The 21,061-nt window shown below is 41.1% G+C and overlaps 3 protein-coding genes across 3 annotated transcripts in view; 1 reads left to right on the top strand and 2 right to left on the bottom strand.

Annotated features, from left to right (window-relative positions):
- Positions 1 to 1,131: 1,131 nt before the first annotated feature.
- On the bottom strand, positions 1,132 to 5,301 carry LOC104809763 (FT-interacting protein 1-like). The gene is made up of 2 exons (XM_010535840.2): positions 4,771 to 5,301; positions 1,132 to 4,135 (listed from the first exon to the last, which is right to left on the bottom strand). Exons 1-2 carry the CDS (start codon positions 4,967 to 4,969, stop codon positions 1,323 to 1,325), a joined length of 3,012 nt encoding a protein of 1,003 aa, XP_010534142.1. The 5' UTR covers positions 4,970 to 5,301; the 3' UTR covers positions 1,132 to 1,322.
- Positions 5,302 to 13,330: 8,029 nt separating this feature from the next.
- Positions 13,331 to 15,751, bottom strand: LOC104809731 (protein NRT1/ PTR FAMILY 5.10). The gene is made up of 4 exons (XM_010535797.1): positions 15,544 to 15,751; positions 15,239 to 15,456; positions 14,378 to 14,910; positions 13,331 to 14,295 (listed from the first exon to the last, which is right to left on the bottom strand). Exons 1-4 carry the CDS (start codon positions 15,677 to 15,679, stop codon positions 13,497 to 13,499), a joined length of 1,686 nt encoding a protein of 561 aa, XP_010534099.1. The 5' UTR covers positions 15,680 to 15,751; the 3' UTR covers positions 13,331 to 13,496.
- Positions 15,752 to 19,947: 4,196 nt separating this feature from the next.
- Positions 19,948 to 21,061, top strand: part of LOC104809762 (patellin-2-like) — a 3,269-nt gene continuing 2,155 nt past the window's right edge. The window contains exon 1 of the mRNA XM_010535839.2: positions 19,948 to 21,037. Within this exon, the coding sequence (XP_010534141.1) occupies positions 20,003 to 21,037 (1,035 nt within the window). The 5' untranslated portion in view covers positions 19,948 to 20,002. The remainder of the gene's footprint in view (positions 21,038 to 21,061) is intronic.

Genomic DNA, 21,061 nt, shown 5'->3' with positions numbered 1-21,061 from the left:
TGTTTTACGGTTGATGTTCAGAGTGATAGTGACTCGTGAGTATATGGCTGGTCAGCTCACAGCATTCGGCCATGGATTAACGGAGATCCCAGAGGAGGCTGACCTGTGGCTCATTAACGCGTAAGCTTAAACGTTTGCTTGATCTTTGGCTCTGTGGACGAGAGTTCTTTTGCTCGCTTGAACATGTTGTGATAGCAATGTATGTGACCTGTTGTAATTATCGCAGCTGTTCAGTCTGCCATGGCCACTTTGATATCAAGAGGTAAGAGCAGTGATGCAGGCCATGAGCAAGGATTACACAGTGGCCGGATTCAAGAACCTTAACAGAATGACAATCTGGCAGTGATGCTGTCTTGATGGGGAGCGCAGAATCTTCTTGAACTGCCCTATGCTGATCTTTTCATATGGCCATGTTCATGTTATATGTTGTTGCAGGCCATGAGCAAGGATACACAGTGGCCGGATTCAAGAACCTTAACAGAACTTGTGCCAGGAAGGAATGCAAATATTGCTACCTGATATAATATGTGGCTTTCCTAGTTAGTGCTGGACAAACCCGAAACCTGTGCTACCTTTGATTGCATTTCTTCATGTATGATTCACTGTCAAAGTCAGACACGTTGTCTATGGTCTAGTTTGCCTTTATCATAGGAAATACCTTGAAAACTTGCCTGGAATGCTTTTATTGGCTCTGAGAAATTTGATTGCATTATGATGCGAATTATGTTGCTTGTTGGCATAGTTTGGCTGGGCCAGAGATTCCATTTCCAACGTTTTCCCGATGCCAGGCATTTTGCGCAAACAGTTGCTCTGATCAAGGGAAGGAATACAAGTGCTCTCAAAGTTCATATTTCTCAGTTTTACCCACGCCCAGGTATGCTTAAACACTTGTTAACTTATATCCTCTTTAGATTTGGGAAGTGGTGTATCATTGGTTTTCACATTTTCTTTTTGTTTTTGCAATGTGCAGTTTATGATACAGCAACGGATGGAGTTCACTTGGTAAGCACCTATTGGGATTTAGTTGCTTGGAAAGGCAACAACTTGCTGAGTGGGAGCGGGCCCCCATTGGGATTTAGTTGTCTTGCTGATTAATATGGGATCTAGGGTTTTCCTTTTGGGACCAACAGATTCGTGCTGAAAAAGAATGGGCCTTGTTATTTATTTCACTGTGAACAAGTGGGTGTGAGGCATCAGCCCCCACCACTGGCGCTGCAGTGTATGGATTTCACTCTTTTTCCCTCTACAAATCTCCTCTCTGATACACTACAATCAATTACAGTGACGTTTTATTTACTGAGATGAATTTCACTCTTTTTTCCTTACAGCAGCATATCTGACTTGGCTGGTAATCTCTTGAAGAAATTGACTGGTACTGAAGGCATCTTGCTCCTGAACCTTGGATGACGCAGCATGTACAACCCCACCAGGATTGCTATCACCTGGAACGGTGTGACATAAATAAACACCGCCCAGATCAGCGAGAAGACTATGAATATAGCTGTGCCTCTCGGGTCTCTCCAACTCAGCAGCGCCTGAGCTCTCTCCCCCTGCGTTGCGAGGTCTCCCACCACTGTCTGGACCCTCCCCGCTACGCTCCTCAGCCTGTCATACCTATATCTGACAACATCCGAGGGTTTACCGGTTGGGAATGTGTCAAACTCCTCATCTAACTCGTCTGGATGAGCGTGGTCGGCTTGGGACAGACGTGCATCCATGTGAGGAGGGTGTCTCGGCCTGAGCCGATAATTCCACATTCCAATCACAAAGAGGTAGAGGAAGATCGTAGGCAAGATTAGTTCTGGATAACAGACCAGGATCAAGAACAGGACGTGAACCAGACACGTCGTGATCGGGTTTCTCCATGTGCAGATATCGTTGAACCACTTGCAGACCAGAGTGACAGATGAGACTAGCGACATAATCCTGGTGAAATTGGCTTTGCTTCTCCTGAGACTGAACATATGGTAGTCGACGTCAAGCATGTACTCCACGACCTCACGCCTCAGAGGTGGCTCGGCCCTTGCCAGCCTCGATGCAACTATCTGCATTGCCTGGTGCCTCAACGAGTCGATGTGCCTGACGGGTATTGGTTGAACGTAATGCATCTTCGGCAACAATGGTTTTCTGTACTGTGCCACCATGTTCACCCATGCCGTGCAGGTGAACCTCAGAGCCAACTGAAGCTCTCCATTCTTTTTTAGACCAGACGGTGTAAGGACCAGCAATGGGTAGAAATGTGTGTAGACCCTGTCGGTTTCCAAAGTAGACAGCCGGACTCTCACCTTCCCGATCCTTTGGTCTCTGACATCACCACCACCATTGATGTGAGCATTGTCGAAGACGCCAATTGTTATGACAGTACATGGGTCAAAGACCTCCCATGTGTACTGCTCATTCCATCTGGGAGCTAGTGAGTCGAGAAGAGTCCTCGTCCTCACCCATTTGTTGCCATATTTGGCCACGCAGTATGCGTCGGTTGACGTCCCTTCTTTGCCTTTCATCGGCATCAAGTTCCTAGCGCTGAGAATACCGAGCTCCAAAATTCCGATACTTGGCTTCCTTAGATGCTTTGAAGATGGCTGAAGATCGCTGCTGAAGTGTGTGGATTCATCAAGAACGTGGTACCCTGCTTCTAAACAGAGCCTTACGAGGATCTTGCTGGAGAATTTCTCCTTTTTCTTCTCAGTCTCTTCCTCCATCGCTAGAGACGGTTTCTGAAGATTCAACCACCGTGGCTCTGGCATTTTGCTTGTCTCGTGCCTCACCGTGACATCTCTAACGGGTATGAACACCCTCCCGAGTATCTCATCTTTCCCTGGACCGACTCTATCGTCCACCGAGATGACAATCATGTCCTCAAACGGTTCAGACACAACAAACATGAGTTCATCGTGCCACTGTGGATTCACTGTCCGCATCTGAGCAGTCCTCGTGGCTCTCATCTGATTGCCCGCCTGCACCTTGACCACTGCATCTGGTGCTCGGCCCTTTTCAGACGGCACGAGATCCTGAGCCTCTATTATGTGCACCCTCAGGTAATACAGCTTGGGCGAGAAGTAAACCTGAGACCTTGTATTGGCGAGGTTCGAGTGGCTCACTCGATGAGCGTCCGAGTGCCAAGCCTCGGGAAAAGACTCATCGGCCTGTGTCCCCATCCATACAGCCAACATTATCTCCCCTTTGTTGGTCTTCATGCCTTTCTTGTCCTCGAGCTTGTACCACTGTGGAGCCAGAGGACTGTCGGGAGGAACCCTAAGAGGAACTTCCGAGAGATCGATGAGGACTCTTCCCACGAAATCGTCTTTTGTCAAAACGTCCTTGTCTTTCAAGGTGATCTCAAGCAGATTTGATTGTAATCTGTCTTTGGTGAAAGCGAAAATCTGTTTCCAGACAGGATTCTGGTTCTTCTCCAAGTGTTTAGTCACTCCTTTGTAGTTGCCGAGCTTCACTTCCACGTAAGGGTCGAGACTGCCGGAGACATCCATCACGGGAAGGTCTCGGGCTTTCACAACGTTCACGTAGAGGTAATGCATCTGCTCGACCAGGTCGTACGTGCTCGCTGTCTTGTCTCCGCTTCGGAAGTAGTTCGCTTGTCTCATTCTCGCCGCCAGAGGAGGGCTCGTCTCCACTAGTTGGAAATCCGGGTTCTGTCTCGGGACTGGCATCTGCATTACGGCCGTCGGCGGAGGGCCCGGCGCCCGCATGAAATCCGCCCTGAACTCCGTTGGCGGAATCGCCGGAGGAGGAGCCGCCGCGGCCGTGCCGATGGAGTGGAACGTCCTCGCTTCCTTTTCCTTCTTTTTCGGCTTCTTCTCCGTGTGAACTTCTTCGGCTTTAGCGTTTCCATCGATTTCCACAAACGGGGTTTCATAACTTTCATAGTTCTTCGTCACCTCGGCCGGTTCCTCCTGGGGCGTGGGCGGAGCAAAATTGGAGTCGTCGAGAGGCAGAGCATAGATTCTGAGGGCGATATCGCCTTTGATGTGGGAGAAAAGGCCGCGTTTGTCGAGCGGGTATCTCTGGACGGTGGCCTCGGATTCAGACAAGGGAACAGACACGCCGGATATCCTGACACGGCCGAGGAACTTGAGCATTTGCTGCTTTTGGAAGCAGCGGCGAGAGAGAGAGAGGCCTGTTAATCTATCTCTAGTCTCTCAGTAACTTCCTTGGTCATGACTTGATTCTTGTGACCTCGTTTTGGTAACTGAGATTTTATACAAGGACGATGGAAAATGGATCGTTTTATATTGCCTTGAGAAAATATCTACGATGCCATGCCATTGGTTCTTTTTTTTTGTCAGATATCCACATGCTGTTCATGTTACAGATTTCAAAAATGCGATCGATAGATATTAGATATGATATTCTATATATGTCGTGTTTGTATATATACACACAAAAAATGCAGACGTGATTACATATGCGGTAGGTGATGATGAAATACCAATTGCCAATATATAGACACGGTAGATCACTGTTAAAAAATAAATACGAATGTTTACATACACACGCATGCATGTGTGTTGTGGATACAAGGTGAATTGTATTTGCCTTTTGTTCTCTTGTCGAAGCCAGGCCACGTGTAATATAATATCACATGCCTCCCTCTTCATCGCTTTTTCTCCCCCTCTCTTTTGACAGTGTATATACACACACACACACACTGCAGCCTTAATTTGTCATGTATAGATCCAAGGTAATGCACCTTACTAATATATATAATTGAACAAGTGCACATCTTTACGTGTCATTTAATTTGTGGCCCACTTGCAAGCTCAAGAGCGGTGGGGTCGGGGACATGGAAGACAAGCTTCTCGTGCCACTGAGGGTTGAGATCCTTGTGCCGCGTCTGCGTCCTCTGACGCTGGTCGTCAAAATCGACTTCGGCGAATGGACTGGCGGATCCTTGTCCGTCTTTGGGCTTCAGATCGCTCGCGTCCACTACTTCCACCACCAGTTTGCTCATCTCCTGTGTCGGGAGGAGAGAAATCAGAGCGGTGGAGAGAGAATTCGGGTGAAGAAGATGGCTGCAATTATGAAGAGAGATGAACGATGGAACCCGAAACAGAGGAAATGAGACTATCGTTTCTCTCTCTCATTATTATTTTGATGTAATAACAGGAACTTATGATGTGTTTCAAATTCAAACAGGAGAAAAACCTTTGGGGGAGAGAGAGAAGGCAAGAGGAAGACGTCATTAGTCCATTTTGGACTTTTTTTTTCTTTATCACAATCATTTAAAATTATAATTTACCTTTTCTGTTGTAAAGGACAGTTAAAATTAACAGACATGATTGTAGTGAGGATAGGTTATTTCGGCAAATAATTTATACGGCAAGTTGTTAATTTATTAGATTCTCCAAATGAATTTCGATTTAAGTAAAGGCATCATGTCCTAACGCCAGATTCTTACGTATATACCGGACGAAGCTACACGACAGCACAAAATTCATAAATTTCAATAAAATGAAAACAATAAAGGTGTAATGAATCATGGGCAACTGTAACTTTTTGTTCCATTAAACAGATAAAAATAGAATGTAAAAATAAAGAATATTAGGTGAGTGAGGTGTAGGACCATAAGCGATGTACCATCCTTGTCGAGGAGGCAGGCACTTGTGTTTTGTTTGCTAATGCTAATGCTAATGCCATCGATCATGATAAGCCAAAGGATTTCTTATAATAAAATATAATATTTCCCTATAAAATAAGCAACTTGTGTCTTTTCCCCCACCGAAGAAATTATATGAAAATGAAGGATTAAAATGGCAACCACAACATCACCATTAGTATGTTTCAAGACTTACATACGTGTACAAGCGTATACACGTTTTTTTTTTCTGTCTCAAACATAATGCTATGATACGCATATATATATAGGCTGGATGTAATACATACACCAAATGCAAAGGGATATTTTACATTATCACACAGAAGTTGTTCCGACACATATTATTTGGAGTTGGTGGTGCAAAAATTCGTTAGTTCATGCATTCTCTCATATATTCTCTAATTGTCGCACTAACATTTTAGTTTGTGAGGACAATATTTTGTTTTTGTCGTTCAATGGGGTTTCCATGGGGAGAAGAGAAATGTGCGAGAGAGATGGATCACTCACGTTCACGAAAACTGTAGATTTTTATCCGCACATTTAATTATTATTTATTTCCTGATATAAATATTTATTCAATTTATCGTTGTTTTTCTGATTTGGAAGTTTGCTTTGAAGTCAACAATCCGCTCCTTAGTAGCTAAGGTTCATTGTATTTTTATTGGGGATCCCTTTTCTGCCCTCTCTTTTTTTTTCTCCTTTTTAAAGCTATAAGAGTGGTCAATGCCCATAATAAATGTATCAACGCAATACAAAATAAAAATTGAACAGGCTCTAAAACCGGTCGTTAACAAACAACTGAAACCATATATACTTAATTTTTATTTAAAAAAAAATATAGTAAATCCCGCGTGACCTTGCTGTGATAAATATAATGGAATCTCCGAGAAACAACAGTCCGTACAGCATTAAGTATTGGTTTGGTAGGAACACATTAAAAGCAAATGTCCTCTCTTGGAATTGAAAAACATGTGACCTCTAAGACATGTTTCCGTTCTACGACTCAGCATTTGCTGCTTTTGGAAGCAGCGGCGAGAGAGAGAGAGGCCTGTTAATCTATCTCTAGTCTCTCAGTAACTTCCTTGGTCATGACTTGATTCTTGTGACCTCGTTTTGGTAACTGAGATTTTATACAAGGACGATGGAAAATGGATCGTTTTATATTGCCTTGAGAAAATATCTACGATGCCATGCCATTGGTTCTTTTTTTTTGTCAGATATCCACATGCTGTTCATGTTACAGATTTCAAAAATGCGATCGATAGATATTAGATATGATATTCTATATATGTCGTGTTTGTATATATACACACAAAAAATGCAGACGTGATTACATATGCGGTAGGTGATGATGAAATACCAATTGCCAATATATAGACACGGTAGATCACTGTTAAAAAATAAATACGAATGTTTACATACACACGCATGCATGTGTGTTGTGGATACAAGGTGAATTGTATTTGCCTTTTGTTCTCTTGTCGAAGCCAGGCCACGTGTAATATAATATCACATGCCTCCCTCTTCATCGCTTTTTCTCCCCCTCTCTTTTGACAGTGTATATACACACACACACACACTGCAGCCTTAATTTGTCATGTATAGATCCAAGGTAATGCACCTTACTAATATATATAATTGAACAAGTGCACATCTTTACGTGTCATTTAATTTGTGACCCACTTGCAAGCTCCTCATCAGGTGAGAATTTTTTTTATTATTTTTTTTAATTTAACGTAGAAGAAGACGACATCAGTTTAGATATATGGCTCTTGTTAGGTTGTGGAATGAGATCCACAATATCAAATGTGGTATTCCATGTTTTTGTTTCCTTGTCTCTTTAAGAAAGATGAATGGGTTTGATTGCAGAGAAAAAGAGAAGGCACAGAGCGCATGAGCATTTCCCTTTCTGCTTCCACTTCGAAGCATATTCCCATTTCCCTATCGATACATCCTCCTTTACCCGTAACATTAAAAGTATTTATTTATGCTTTTATTCTCTCTTTCTATTTCTAGGTTAGTTATCATTTGGGCCTTAATGGGCTGTTTGCGAGGGCCCATCATTTATCACCCTTAAACTACGATGCGAAAGATAGTGGATGCGTGGTTGACGCAGAGAGTACCACGTGGCATGACGTGTCAATCAGCAACACGTAGAAAAAAAAACGTCGGGAAGATTAATCGACGTGAAACCAGAGTGAGGGTATGTCTGATATTGAGCACGTTTTTAGCACGGGCGGTGTGGGCGCTGACGGAGCCGGAGGCTGACGTCATCGTGAAAGACGGCCACCGAGTGACAGCTCGGACATATCTTCATCTCAGTTTGTTTTGATGTTTTCCTTTGGTCAAGCCATCCAATCAAAACAGATTTTCTATAAAAAAAAAAACAAACATGTCTTCCTCACCTGAACAAAAGTGTCTCTGTTTTGCTCTGCCAAAAAACAGAGCACTCGAGCCAATACATATTCAAACTGCGGATCAGACGGAGGTACAGTTCTTTCTGTATGAATCATACATCGGGTCACAATGAGAAAAGCAGATAGCAGCGGTTAAATTCACAACGAGTTTGGTGTTTTGTAGACATAAGACTTGGCAAAATGCAAGAAGGAAACCAGACCGAAGGAGTTGATGCTGGCAAGTAACCAATAGAAGTAGTCGAGATGACCCTTGTTCAGGTTATTCGCAAACCAGCTCGTCTGGCTGCTTTGGGAAGTGGCCTCCCCAATGGCAGAAACCATAAGGCTACTCAGAACATCTCCGATGCCCAGAACGCTCAAGTAGAGAGACAGACCCACGCTTCTGAGCTCGCTCGGCACTTGGTCGTAGAAGAACTCTTGAAGACCCACCACCGTAAACACTTCCGACACGCCCAGTTGTTTTTCTCTCTGCTTCGTGACCAGTTCTAGGTTTGATAACTCATATTTCTCTCTACATCTCCAGGGCGTTTTTATAGGATTTATACGGAGATCACATGCATTTGTAGGCATTATGAGAACCAAACCGTTGAGAAAAAAACCGGAGAACTCGGATTTCGCGGCTATATTTTGCGGGGTCAAGAATGGCGAAAGGCCGTGAACGGACTAGCGGGTGAAAATAGATGAAACGTAGTGAACGCAAGAGTCGACGAGTGCGATCATACCAGCACTAATGCACCGGATCCGATCAGAACTCCGCAGTGAAGCGTGCTTGGGCGAGAGTAGTACTAGGATGGATGACCTCCTGGGAAGTCCTCGTGTTGCACCCTTTCTTTTCGTTTTGTCGTCGCATCTCGTTTCGATGTTCTGTCCGCACAGGGTTTTTTACCTCCAAATAATTCTTATTTTTATTGTAATATTTGATTGATGTTTTTTATTTTTCCCACCTCGTTTCGGGTTAACGGAGACGATAACCCTTGTCTTGTTGTATAAATTCTAATGCAATACCCGGTTGCACGTGTTGCGCCATTTTTTCCACCGGATCTCGTTCCACCGATGTTCGTTTGTTCTGCATGGGTTTGTTCTGTTGTTGTTTGTTCTAGGTGGAAATGGTACGAGAACCAAACCGTTGAGAAAAAACCGGAGAACTCGGATTTCGCGGTTATATTTTGCGGGGTCAAGAATGGCGAAAGGCCGTGAACGGACTAGCGGGTGAAAATAGATGAAACGTAGTGAACGCAAGAGTCGACCAGTGCGATCATACCGCACTAATGCACCGGATCCCATCAGAACTCCGCAGTGAAGCGTGCTTGGGCGAGAGTAGTACTAGGATGGATGACCTCCTGGGAAGTCCTCGTGTTGCACCCTTTCTTTTCGTTTTGTCGTCGCATCTCGTTTCGATATTCTGTCCGCACATGGTTTTTTACCTCCAAATAATTCTTATTTTTATTGTAATATTTGATTGATGTTTTTTATTTTTCACACCTCGTTTCGGGTTAACGGAGATGATAACCGTTGTCTTGTTTGATAAATTCTAATGCAATACCCGGTTGCACGTGTTGCGCCATTTTTTCCACCGGATCTCGTTCCACCGATGTTCGTTTGTTCTGCATGGGTTTGTTCTGTTGTTGTTTGTTCTAGGTGGAAATGGTACGAGAACCAAACCGTTGAAAAAAAACCGGAGAACTTAGATTTTGCGGCTATATTTTGCGGGGTCAAGAATGGCGAAAGGCCGTGAACGGACTAGCGGGTGAAAATAGATGAAACGTAGTGAACGCAAGAGTCGACGAGTGCGATCATACCAGCACTAATGCACCGGATCCCATCAGAACTCCGCAATGAAGCGTGCTTGGGCGAGAGTAGTACTAGGATGGATGACCTCCTGGGAAGTCCTCGTGTTGCACCCTTTCTTTTCCTTTTGTCGTCGCATCTCGTTTCGATGTTCTGTCCGCACAGGGTTTTTTACCTCCAAATAATTCTTACTTTTATTGTAATATTTGATTGATGTTTTTTATTTTTCACACCTCGTTTCGGGTTAACGGAGACGATAACCGTTGTCTTGTTTGATAAAGATAACCGTTGTCTTGTTTGTTCGGCATGGGTTTGTTCTGTTGTTGTTTGTTCGGCATGGGTTTGTTCTGTTGTTGTTTGTTCGGCATGGGTTTGTTCTGTTGTTGTTTGTTCTAGTCGGAAATGGTACGAGAACCAAACCGTTGAAAAAAAACCGGAGAACTTAGATTTCGCGGCTATATTTTGCGGGGTCAAGAATGGCGAAAGGCCGTGAACGAACTAGCGGGTGAAAATAGATGAAACGTAGTGAACGCAAGAGTCGACCAGTGCGATCATACCAGCACTAATGCACCGGATCCCATCAGAACTCCGCAATGAAGCGTGCTTGGGCGAGAGTAGTACTAGGATGGATGACCTCCTGGGAAGTCCTCGTGTTCCACCCTTTCTTTTCCTTTTGTCGTCGCATCTCGTTTCGATGTTCTGTCCGCACAAGGTTTTTTACCTCCAAATAATTCTTACTTTTATTGTAATATTTGCCCATAATACATATAAAAGATTTATAACCTAAACAACTAGATAATCAGAAATTAACTCAAACAAAGCCGAAACCAAATCCAAATAAAATATGAAGAACGAATAAAAATCATTTTTTGTTCAAATAAAAAATTCAAAATCGAAAATAATGGAACCAAACTTAAACCGAAACCCGATTTGATCTGCAAGGAGGAATTACAGAAGGTCATGAAGAGGGTAAATAAAAAAAAAAATTGAGGAAGAAAATATCATCAGAGAACATTGGATTCGATGCATCACATGATTTGTCTCAGACGACCGTCGTGAGAATAATTGATCCAATCTCATCATTTGATTCCAACTTATCAACCAACCATATCATCTTATTAAAAAAAAAAGGACAAGTGACGGAAACTGGTGTTTAAAAAAAAAACTCAGAAAAAAAAAAAAAGAGAGGAGACGAATTACCAGAGAGATGCATCTACGACAAGGACGAACGGAAGCCTTTTAACAGTGACGAGTTAAAAGAGGAGTATTAGGGTTTTGGTTGGGAGACAAAACGACGTCGTTTTAGTTAATGGGCCTCATAATATTGGCTTTAGGCCCAGCCCATAAAAAACGAACTGAATCAAAACAAATAAAAAATTATAAAAAAAAACGATATTTTTTTTACAAAATTTTTTTTTATTAGAAAAGTTAAATCCGAACCGAAACGAAACGAAACGAAATTTATAAAAAAAATTAAATGGTTATAACTTTTTTATAATTGAAATCGAAATCGAAATAGTCACCCTCGCGTCACATATTTCATATTTTGAAAAACTGAAAATATCCAAAACTGTGACATCTGCGCTATTTTTTAAATATTAATCCAAAGAGACAAATTGCTAACATGTTCTTGGTCTTACACTTTAATTTAATAATTTCAAATATACATATTTAAAAACCATATATGAACAAAAATAACGTGCTTCCCTTCCATTATGCTCCTTTCTATATTAACTTTATTATATAAAATTATAAAATATACGTTGGGTAATCTTTGGAAATTAATGAGATTTGATTTATTGTTACCTCATATATATGTGGACTAAATCTTAGATCTTTTTAACATGGAGCTACATGTGCTATGTAGGTTCTTGCAATTATTTTACATAAATTATTTACACACACACACACACACACACAAGTGCTTCTCTCTCTATATGTGGTATGGTTCTCGTGTGTGTAAATCTTTATGTAAATTCACTCCAATGCATAGAGATAACCGTAATTGTGTAAAATTACTACAAAATATGTTATTTTTCAGTGAAAATAAATAAATTTAAAAAATATATATAATTTAAACACGATACTCATTTCTATATTAAATTTTTTATACCATCTTAATGTACCCTTTTTTTTTTTTGATTTTCCATCTTAATGCCCGCCGGTGGAGGATCTGACGGCGGGCTTCCCTTGGAAGTCGACTGTTTCAGCGACGGTGTCGGCGGGAGATGCAACGTCGGCGCCGGAAATTTCCATTTTCCGATGGTTGATTGGAGAGAGAGAGTCCAAGTGTGTGCGAATTGTTGTAGTAAAGATTAAGTTTAAGACTTGCATAAAACAAAAGTTTAAGTGAAAGACACTTTTAGGAAATATGGAGGAACGTCATGACAGATGGAATAATATTGTGTCCAAATTAGCAGCAATGGCATGTGGTCTGTTTCGTATTTTCTCCTAATAAACCCTTGGATTCGTATACCCAAAAGTCTACTTTGTCTGCTCCCGAAAATTAAAGAAACTTCACCGGTCCTCTTTGGCAGCAAACCCTGAGACTGATCTGTGCATTGCATCCTTCGACTTCTGATATTCATTAAAATCATATTTTATTGTTTTCAGATATTAAATATTTGTCCTACTACATACGGTCAACAATTATAAAATAATTTTATGATAAAATGAAAACAAGAGGGCACCCTGCCTCGATTCGATGACAAGTATGTCTATTTTTTTTTTATCAATAAATTATGTTTATATGTCATGTGGGGTGATGCAGCACTTGGCCTGGTGAACTCTGTATTTGAATTCATACTTGTAATCAAGACTATGATCCATGCATAATTTAACACCAGTTGAAATATCCAATATATGATTGCTGAAATGTTTGGCCCCTTAATTTGATTTTATGCCAAAAACAATCCAAATTCAGGATTACAAGTGTGAACACATTCAACCAAAGTCAGAGATAAGGAGTGGTGACTTGAAGTCAACTCCCTTAGGGCAACGTAGTCGAAGCAAACTCCATGGGATGGGAAGAGATTTCCGTGGGCCCAACCAAAGTGAAAAAATTATTATATAAATAAATCACAATCTTAATTTGTCAAGCCAAAATCAAATCATATCAAATATGTAAACTCTGACCACAACATAAATTAATATCCAATAAACTGGGACTTTCTTGGAAAAAAATCTTATATGGATGTTTTCTGCGGAAAAAAACAACAAATATATTAATCCCCCATCCAAATATATTTTCAACCACAAAACACGTTGATGTATATATAGAAAATAAGACGTAAATGTTTTAAACAAAAATGGTATAATGAGGTTGGAGAAATATATGGTAAACCAAACCATTATCAAATCCCAAATTCAGAAAGAGGAAAAAAAATATATGAGAATGATAGCCAAACAATGGGCTCCGGTTTAGATGCTTGAAAATGGGGTTATGAAAGCCCAATCAAAGCCCAAATCAGACAAAGCTTACAAAACCACTCACGCATTCGACGAGAAGAGATGGGCAAAATAAGAGAGAACCAATTACCAAGTCATATACGTATATACACATCTGTATACGTATAGGTCTACGCAATCCACTGAACCAATAACACCATCACTCTCATATCATTGCATACAATATGTATAACTACAGCCGTCTGAACTCTGGAAGAGAGCTGAGAGGTTTACGAAGTGTTTGGGCTGCTGTACATGTACGACTTTGCGAAATACGAATACGAAGCCAAGCCGATGAAGCTGAGACCTGCTAGTAACCAATAAAAGTAATCGAGATGGCCCTTGTTTAGATCGTTTGCAAACCAGCTCACTCCCCCGGATTGGCTCGTGGCTTTCTCGATGACTGAGATCATGAAACTGCTGAGAAAATTCCCGATGCCGAATATGCTAAGGTACAGAGACAGCCCCACGCTTCTGAGCTCGCTCGGTACTTGGTCATAGAAGAACTCTTGCAGACCCACCATTGCAAACACATCCGAGATACCAAAGAGGACGTACTGAGGAATCAGCCACCACACGCTCATTGGGATTGTGGCGTTTGCCAAATCAACAAGCCCATAATCCTCTGCGGTTTTCAGCCTTTTCATCTCCACTAATGCGGCTATAACCATAGCAACAAGGGACAGGAATATACCCGTGCCTATGCTCTGAAGCATTGTGATTCCGGCTGGTTTATGGGTCATTGATCTTGCCACCGGGATGAGTATGCGATCATAGATGGGGATGAAGATCACTATGGCTAGGCTGATGAAGGACTGGAGGGTCGCCGCGGGGATCTTGAATCCTGGTAGGAATGATCTGTCCATGGTGGCTCCTTGCTTAGTGAAGAACGTCGGGGACTGTGCAAAGACAACAGCATATACCAAGCAAGTTACCCAGATTGGAGCAAGCCTGAGAACCGCTTTAGCTTCTTCAACTTCTGCCATAGTACACGAATCTATTGGTGCGACCATCGCCTTGTTTAAGAAACTGCAATGTTGCAGGAACCACGATGGTATTGTGATGCTTGTCTCAAATGGGAAAACTTCGAAGGATAAAGTGGAGCTCTTACCTGAACTGCTGTGAACTTTTGTGAGGCAAGAGACCAAGGGTTTCTTCTGCATCAGCTACAGCTGAAGCTGGCATCCGCCAATTCTTTGCAGCTGCTAAAAAAACCTTGCCAATTCTTGCAAAAGGGTTTCGCTCTTCACCTCCAGTACAGAAGCGATATGTCCTAGTTCCAAGCAAGAAAATAATCAAAGCAACTACCATCGCTATACAAGGAATTCCGAAGCCAAGGGCCCAGCTGAGGTTGTCTTGGATGTAATTCAAGACCCAGAGAGTTACCAAGGTGCCAGTACACATGCCAAAGTACCACCAATTAAAGAAGGAACTCTTGGCTTTGCACTCTTCTGGGTCCTGCCCGTCAAACTGATCAGCTCCAAAAGCCTGAACACAAGGCTTGTGGCCGCCTTGGGCGAGAGCTACCAGGTATAGAGCACCAAAGAAAAGAATTACTTGGAATTGGGCGGAGCATGAGGAGAGCAGATTGGCAACTTTGCAGTCAGAAGGAATCATGGCAGACAAAGTCAGTAAACCAAGTCCCTGCCGTACATCAAATCAAAATAAACCCATCAAATCTATAAGTTCAACGGATCGAGTAAGTGTCAGGAAAAAACACACTAGAAAATACAGATTCAGAGACAGATAATAAACCATAAACCGAGTTCCGACTCGCAGGCTCTGTAGGCTTTGAAATGTACTAAAAAAATGAACTTGGATTCAAAGATTAGAGTCGAACAGGACAGGGGAAGTCCATGGTTTCTAATTACGAACAATATAGGATATGCAGCAAGTATCAACTGCAAAATCGAAGTCATGAATTCCATAATGAATCTAAAATGATGTAAGTATTAGACCAAGAAGATAATACCAAGATATAAAGTGCAGAGGAGGCGAGGATTGTGCGGAAACGACCTAGAAACGAGTCGGCGACAAACCCCCCAAGCAGCGGCAGCAGCGACGCTGTCCCGGACCAGGCGTTGACGTTGGCCGCCGCAGCCGCCGTCGACTGCCCCAACGGCCCGGTCAAGTACATGATCAGATTCGACGATATCCCGTAGTAGGCGAACCGCTCCGCCACTTCCACGCCTACCGGCGACAAAAACAAAGCAATCATGAGAAGAATATCGAAATTAGCGGGAAAAATGTGGTCAAGCTTGGAGGGGAGGGACTAACCGATGACGAATCCAGCGGCTCTCCAGCCGCCGGAGGAGATTCTGACGGCGGGCTTGCCTCTGAAGTCGAGGGAGCCGTCGACGGTGTCAGGAAGAAGAGGAATCCCGGCCTCATCGTCAGCGCGGGAGATCGCCATTACCGGTGGCTGCTACCAGGGAAAATATCAAAGTTATTGCAACTACGCCGACCATATTACTGATCGAGAGTTGTGGCCAGGGTTTATCAATGGATCACTCACGTGCTCTTTACCAGTAAAAAGGTAAGTTTTTTCAAACGTCTCAACTCCTAATCCAGTGGAGTATTAGCCTTCCGGTTGGATTGGAAGATGTTTTGGAAATTTTTAAAATTTACAAACCAAAAAAAACCGATCAGCAAAATTTTGTAAATTTGGAAAACTATTTTAATGAAATAATTTTATTTTATTTTTAGATTTATAAATATTATAGAAACTAAAAATTAAAACCAAAAACTCAAAATAAAACTATCAACATTCATGATCTTAATGTCGGTTTTGTTTGTTTAGATTTTCGGATTTTATTATTCTATCTGGTAAAAAAAAGTGTATATCTGAATTCCAGGCCAATGGGGAAGACAAAATTGATATCCACATGGCACATGTTCCAAAAAATAATTGATAAATCTTCCAAATTCAATTCTTTTAAATAAAAGTGTGGTATGGGAGTTTCTCTGTTTATTTTTTTCAGGACATGTACCGCTCGGATTGTCGGGACTTATGAATTGGGCTTTTATCATACAGTTGGGCCGACAGTCCCATTTGGTGGACTCATTTGTAGTATTCCTATTTGCCTTGGATGCCCTACTACCTTTTGGTTTCCTCCTTTTTTTAACCGGCTTCGTTTACTAAATCGATTCGATAGATTATTCCCTAAACCCAAACAAAATTAAAGCTATAGCATATCTTCGCCACATGTGATTATCAAATGGTATTTTCCGATTAATTTTTCATTCAAATCTATAGCATGTCATCGTTACGGTGACTTATCTTAAGATTGTGACATGCAAAATCTAGTCTTGGTAATATATATATATATATATTAAGATGAGAGATTATTCTTGTTTTTGAAAATCAAATCTTATCCTTAAGCTTGAAATCGATCCCATGAAGATGAATGAATTAAATTATATGTTGAAATCCAACACCGGGGGAATGATATTAACTTAGATTTTCACAAATGCGAGTGGTGGGTGAGAGTTTCCTGATGTGAAGTTATGTACTCAACTTTTCAACTTTACCAAATCCCGCAATAGATAATGTTACTGACTTTTCTTTCCTTGGAGAGAGAGAGAGAGAACGAAGCCTACGAGGAATATTCAGCTTTGTGCCGTTCTCAATAGAAAAACGGCAGGTTGTCTCATCAAATGATGTGAAAACGGCGAGTGGTTTGTTTCAATACGAGATCACCATATTGTAAATAAACAAACACTAGGATGGAATCATTTTTATTGATTCGAAGGTAATTATATTATTCGTACCACCAACAAGACTTTTGGTCCCGAATTCCCTAGAACGGTACATTTATCTAAACATTGCCAATTAGCCACTACGAAGGCATGTTTTTTAAGGATGTTTCTTAATGTGTGCGTCCTGGTTAAGTCTACTAAAAATTATTTATTTTTTAATTGAGCACATCTCATCAAATACATTGTGAAGTCATCATGCTCATTTATGTAGCATGGAATTGGAAAAAATCAACCTCTCACTATCATATGTAACATTCTATGATCATAATAAAATGATAGCCGTTTATACAGATCATGGGAACATGAACACGCATTGTATTAGAATATGCCAAGTGTATTTGTATAGATTTCTAATTAAATATACTAAAAATAATGGAACTGTTCAAATTAACCAATATGAAGAAGCATGCCTCGTTTATTTGTATAATCTGGCGATCAATCATTTGCTATGACAGATATTAAATTGGAACGCGTTTCATATAATAAAAAAGGGGGGAAAGTAGCAAATCGAATATATGTGTGTCATTATAAGACGGCACCAGCGATGATGTGGATCCAACCAACACCTTCGCCTGCTTTGCTTTTGACAAAAGCAACTTATTTGTTAACGAACCTTTTTAATTTTTATTATTTATTTTATGGAACAATTAACTAATGGTTTCAAAGGAAAAATCACTTTTTTTAGAAGGATTATGTTACATAAGAAACGGATTCATCGCATTCCTTCGTGTAAAAAAAAACTAATTTGTTGAATGCAATATATGGTCACGCCCATGGTTTATGTTTTATGTGAATTAGCAGTCCACCACGTGGCAACTCACAAGGAATTGTAACGTTGAGGTTCCATGCTATGGTCCTACATGAATCGATCCTCATTGTCATTGTAATTATTATTATTATAAAGTCTTCTTTAAACTATATTTTAAATCGTACATTGACAGCTCTAACCTATCGGAATATCCCTATTATTATTATTGTTTGATTTCGCAATCTATTCCGATATCAACGAATACATAGTTTCTAGAATTGTACAACGATAGCCAATTAGGGTTCTTCGGATATATCATGCACTTTTTTTTTACGTGCAAAGCAGTCTTCAAAGGTGTTATAGTCGGGTCGGATGTGCCAACTGTATTATACAAAATGAATATCTTTCAATGCTGTAAATTTATGTTTTCTTTTCTCTAAAAAACATAAAATGATGTGTGTGTATATATATACATGTGTGGATGCTAAATTACTCGCGCAAAATAACAAGTATTATACATGAAATTTGAGTTCTACACATGGTAAAAATATATTAAATTAATCGTCGCTAGACAATAATAAATAGTGTCGTAATCTAAAATATACAAGCTTGCAAACATCATGTGGACGTGCCAAAAAAACAAAAACTATCACGATCAAATACGTACACTGCGATGTTTATTATATGTATACGCACGTATTTGAAAGAGTCAATGCGAGGGCGTATATAGCAAACAAGTCGCCATGTTTTGTTTGTCCCAATTAGTCGTTGCCATGTAATCTGTGATTGCGTTTTAAGAATAAGTACAAGATCTCGCAATTTCGTTTTCATAAAACTAAGCAAAGCAATAATTCTACATGTAATTCGCTATATATATATATATATATTGTATAAATATTCAACTTGAATAAACTGATAAAAAAAAGTCTATTTAAAATTGGATAATGTTGGATACATGTAGAGAAATTAATTAACGTCATCCTTTATTCCTTGTATCCATATTGTTCTAACATGGTCTCAAAGGAACCGAGTTGGTTTTGCCTCTTAAATTTGGTTTGATTTGGGTCGAATTGCTTCATGTTTAAAGTTAACCCATTTGATATCTGCGGTGATCTCATCTAAACCAATCCAAACCAGTCTATGGTTGCATAATTGAGGATGAAAATGATGTCAAATATTAAGATGGTACTTTAGATTTTAATATGGTATTTATTTACACTTGAATTGAATTGATTAATTATAATTTATTATTTGTCTGTATTTGATTCGAGAATAATATTTAGTTTTAAATATTTTTTCTTTTATGCATCGTATTTCTTTTGAAGAGTTGTATTTTTTATCTATAATGATTTTAAGATTACATTATAAATATATCAGGTTAGATATTAAATATATTTATTAATTTATTTGATTAGATTATAAATTGTTTAAACGAAAATATTTACATAGAAAGAAATTGAAAAATAAACTCCTAACCTTTTAAAATCTATATGTAAGTTAACCGAGGTATAAGTGATTATTTTTAACCGTCTGAAAAACAGATTGAAAGGGTTGATGAGATCCAAAATCAACGACTACGTATTTTTTTAATTTCTATATAAAAATACCAAACTTGGTTATATATCTTGTTAGAATGTCTCGTACAAGATTCCAGTGTTTTCAATCCCATATTTATCGAGTATGAATCTAAAAGAGGAATTATATAGGGAAAATAGACCGTCATTTTAATCAAGATAGCATTAATTTTTTTTGGCTTGGGGGAAAAGGTAGTACATACTTTTACTTTTATGAATACGTTTTAATTAAATATATTTAACGTTACGATTTGTATCTTTGATTTCCAATTGATATTTAAGTGTAAAGATTTCTATATACAATATGTTTTAATTAAATATATTTAAAGAAAGGATTTGTATCTTTTATTTCCACTAGATATTTAAATGTAAAGATTTGAATATATATATTTGGAGGAAAATAAGGAAGGTTATAGGATTAAAATAAAGAATCAAACTGTTCATTTGGTGATGGGTTCAAGAAGAGAAAAGACGGCGGAGAGAGAGAGAGAGGGACCCAACTCTCAGGGAGTGGAATGAGCTGTCTCTAACAGCTCTTTTCTACATCTCCTCCATTTTCTCTTCCTTCCCTTTTATAAGCTCTCCCCCCCCCTCGCCTCTCTCTCATCATTCCCTCTCCCCCCCCCTCCTCTCTCTGATCGTCCACGCATCCTACATGGCTCAGGAGGAGACCCAGAAACCTGCAGTCACAGCCGCGTCCGTCGAGCAGGGCGGTCCTGGCCCATCTCCGACACCGCCTCCAAAGCCGGTGCCGCTGAAGGAAGAAGCTCCGGTGACCCAGGAGGTTCCGGCGCCTGCTCCGGTCGCGGAGAAGGAGGTGGCAGTGCCGGCTCCAGAGTCTGCACAGGAGAAGGAGGCGCCGGTGGAGGAATCTGAGAAACCTGAGGAGGAAGGAATCGCTGCGGGGGAAGCGGAGAAGCGAATCGTTCAGTCGGATTCATTCAAGGAGGAGAGCTACGTGGCGTCGGAGCTCCCGGAATCTCAGAGGAAGGCGCTTGAGGAATTCAAGGAGCTTGTAAGGGAGGCTCTCAACAAGCGGGAATTCACTACTCCACCGCCGGCTCCGGTGAAGGAGGAAGACAAAGTTGAGGAGAAGAAAACAGAGGAAGAGACCAAAGAAGAAGAAAAGATGGAAGTGATAGAAGAGAAGAAAGAAAAGAAGGAAGAAACATCGGCGGTGACTGGCACCAAGCCCGAGGAGAAACCGGCTGTTCCAGCGATCGCCGAGGCGAAGAAGGCCGACAAATCGGAAACACCGGCGCCGGTGGAGACCAAGCCGGCGGAGAAACCTGTAGCTCCAGCGATCACCGAGACGAAGGATGAGAAACCGGCGGATCCAGCGCCGGCTGAGACAAAGAAGGATAAACCGGCATCTCCAGCGGCCACCGAGACCAAGAAGGAGGAGAAACCGGTGGCTCAGGTGATCACCGAGACTAAGAAGGAAGAGAAAACGGCGACTCCGGCGCCGGTGGAGAAACCGGCGGCTCAGGTGACCACCGAGACTAAGCCGGCGGAGAAACCGGCGGCTCCGGTGGAGACCAAGCCGGCGGAGAAATCGGCCGCTCAGGTGACCATCGAGACTAAGAAGGAAGAGAAACCGGCGCCCGAGGATGCCAAGCCGGCGGAATCGTCGGCCATAACGATCGAGAAAGCCTTCGCCGCAGATGAGGATGGGGCGAAGACCGTGGAGGCTCTCCAGCCGCCGGAGGAGATT

This window comes from Tarenaya hassleriana, unplaced genomic scaffold (genome assembly GCF_000463585.1).
Source record: "Tarenaya hassleriana unplaced genomic scaffold, ASM46358v1 Cleome163, whole genome shotgun sequence".
Classification (NCBI taxonomy): Eukaryota; Viridiplantae; Streptophyta; class Magnoliopsida; order Brassicales; family Cleomaceae; genus Tarenaya; species Tarenaya hassleriana.
Note: the sequence above shows the minus strand (reverse complement) of the source record. Positions and strands in the feature narration are given on the sequence as shown.

Excerpts from the sequence above, each read along its gene's own strand:
- LOC104809763 (XM_010535840.2), bottom strand. The coding sequence starts at position 4,969 with ATGAGCAAACTGGTGGTGGAAGTAGTGGACGCGAGCGATCTGAAGCCC. Across the intron at positions 4,136-4,770 it reads CACCGCTCTTGAGCTTGCAA|GCCTCTCTCTCTCTCGCCGC; the intron begins GTGGGCCACAAA and ends ATAGATTAACAG.
- LOC104809731 (XM_010535797.1), bottom strand. The coding sequence starts at position 15,679 with ATGGCGATCTCCCGCGCTGACGATGAGGCCGGGATTCCTCTTCTTCCT. Across the intron at positions 15,457-15,543 it reads AGCCGCTGGATTCGTCATCG|GCGTGGAAGTGGCGGAGCGG; the intron begins GTTAGTCCCTCC and ends TGTCGCCGGTAG. Across the intron at positions 14,911-15,238 it reads CCTCTGCACTTTATATCTTG|GGACTTGGTTTACTGACTTT; the intron begins GTATTATCTTCT and ends GATGTACGGCAG.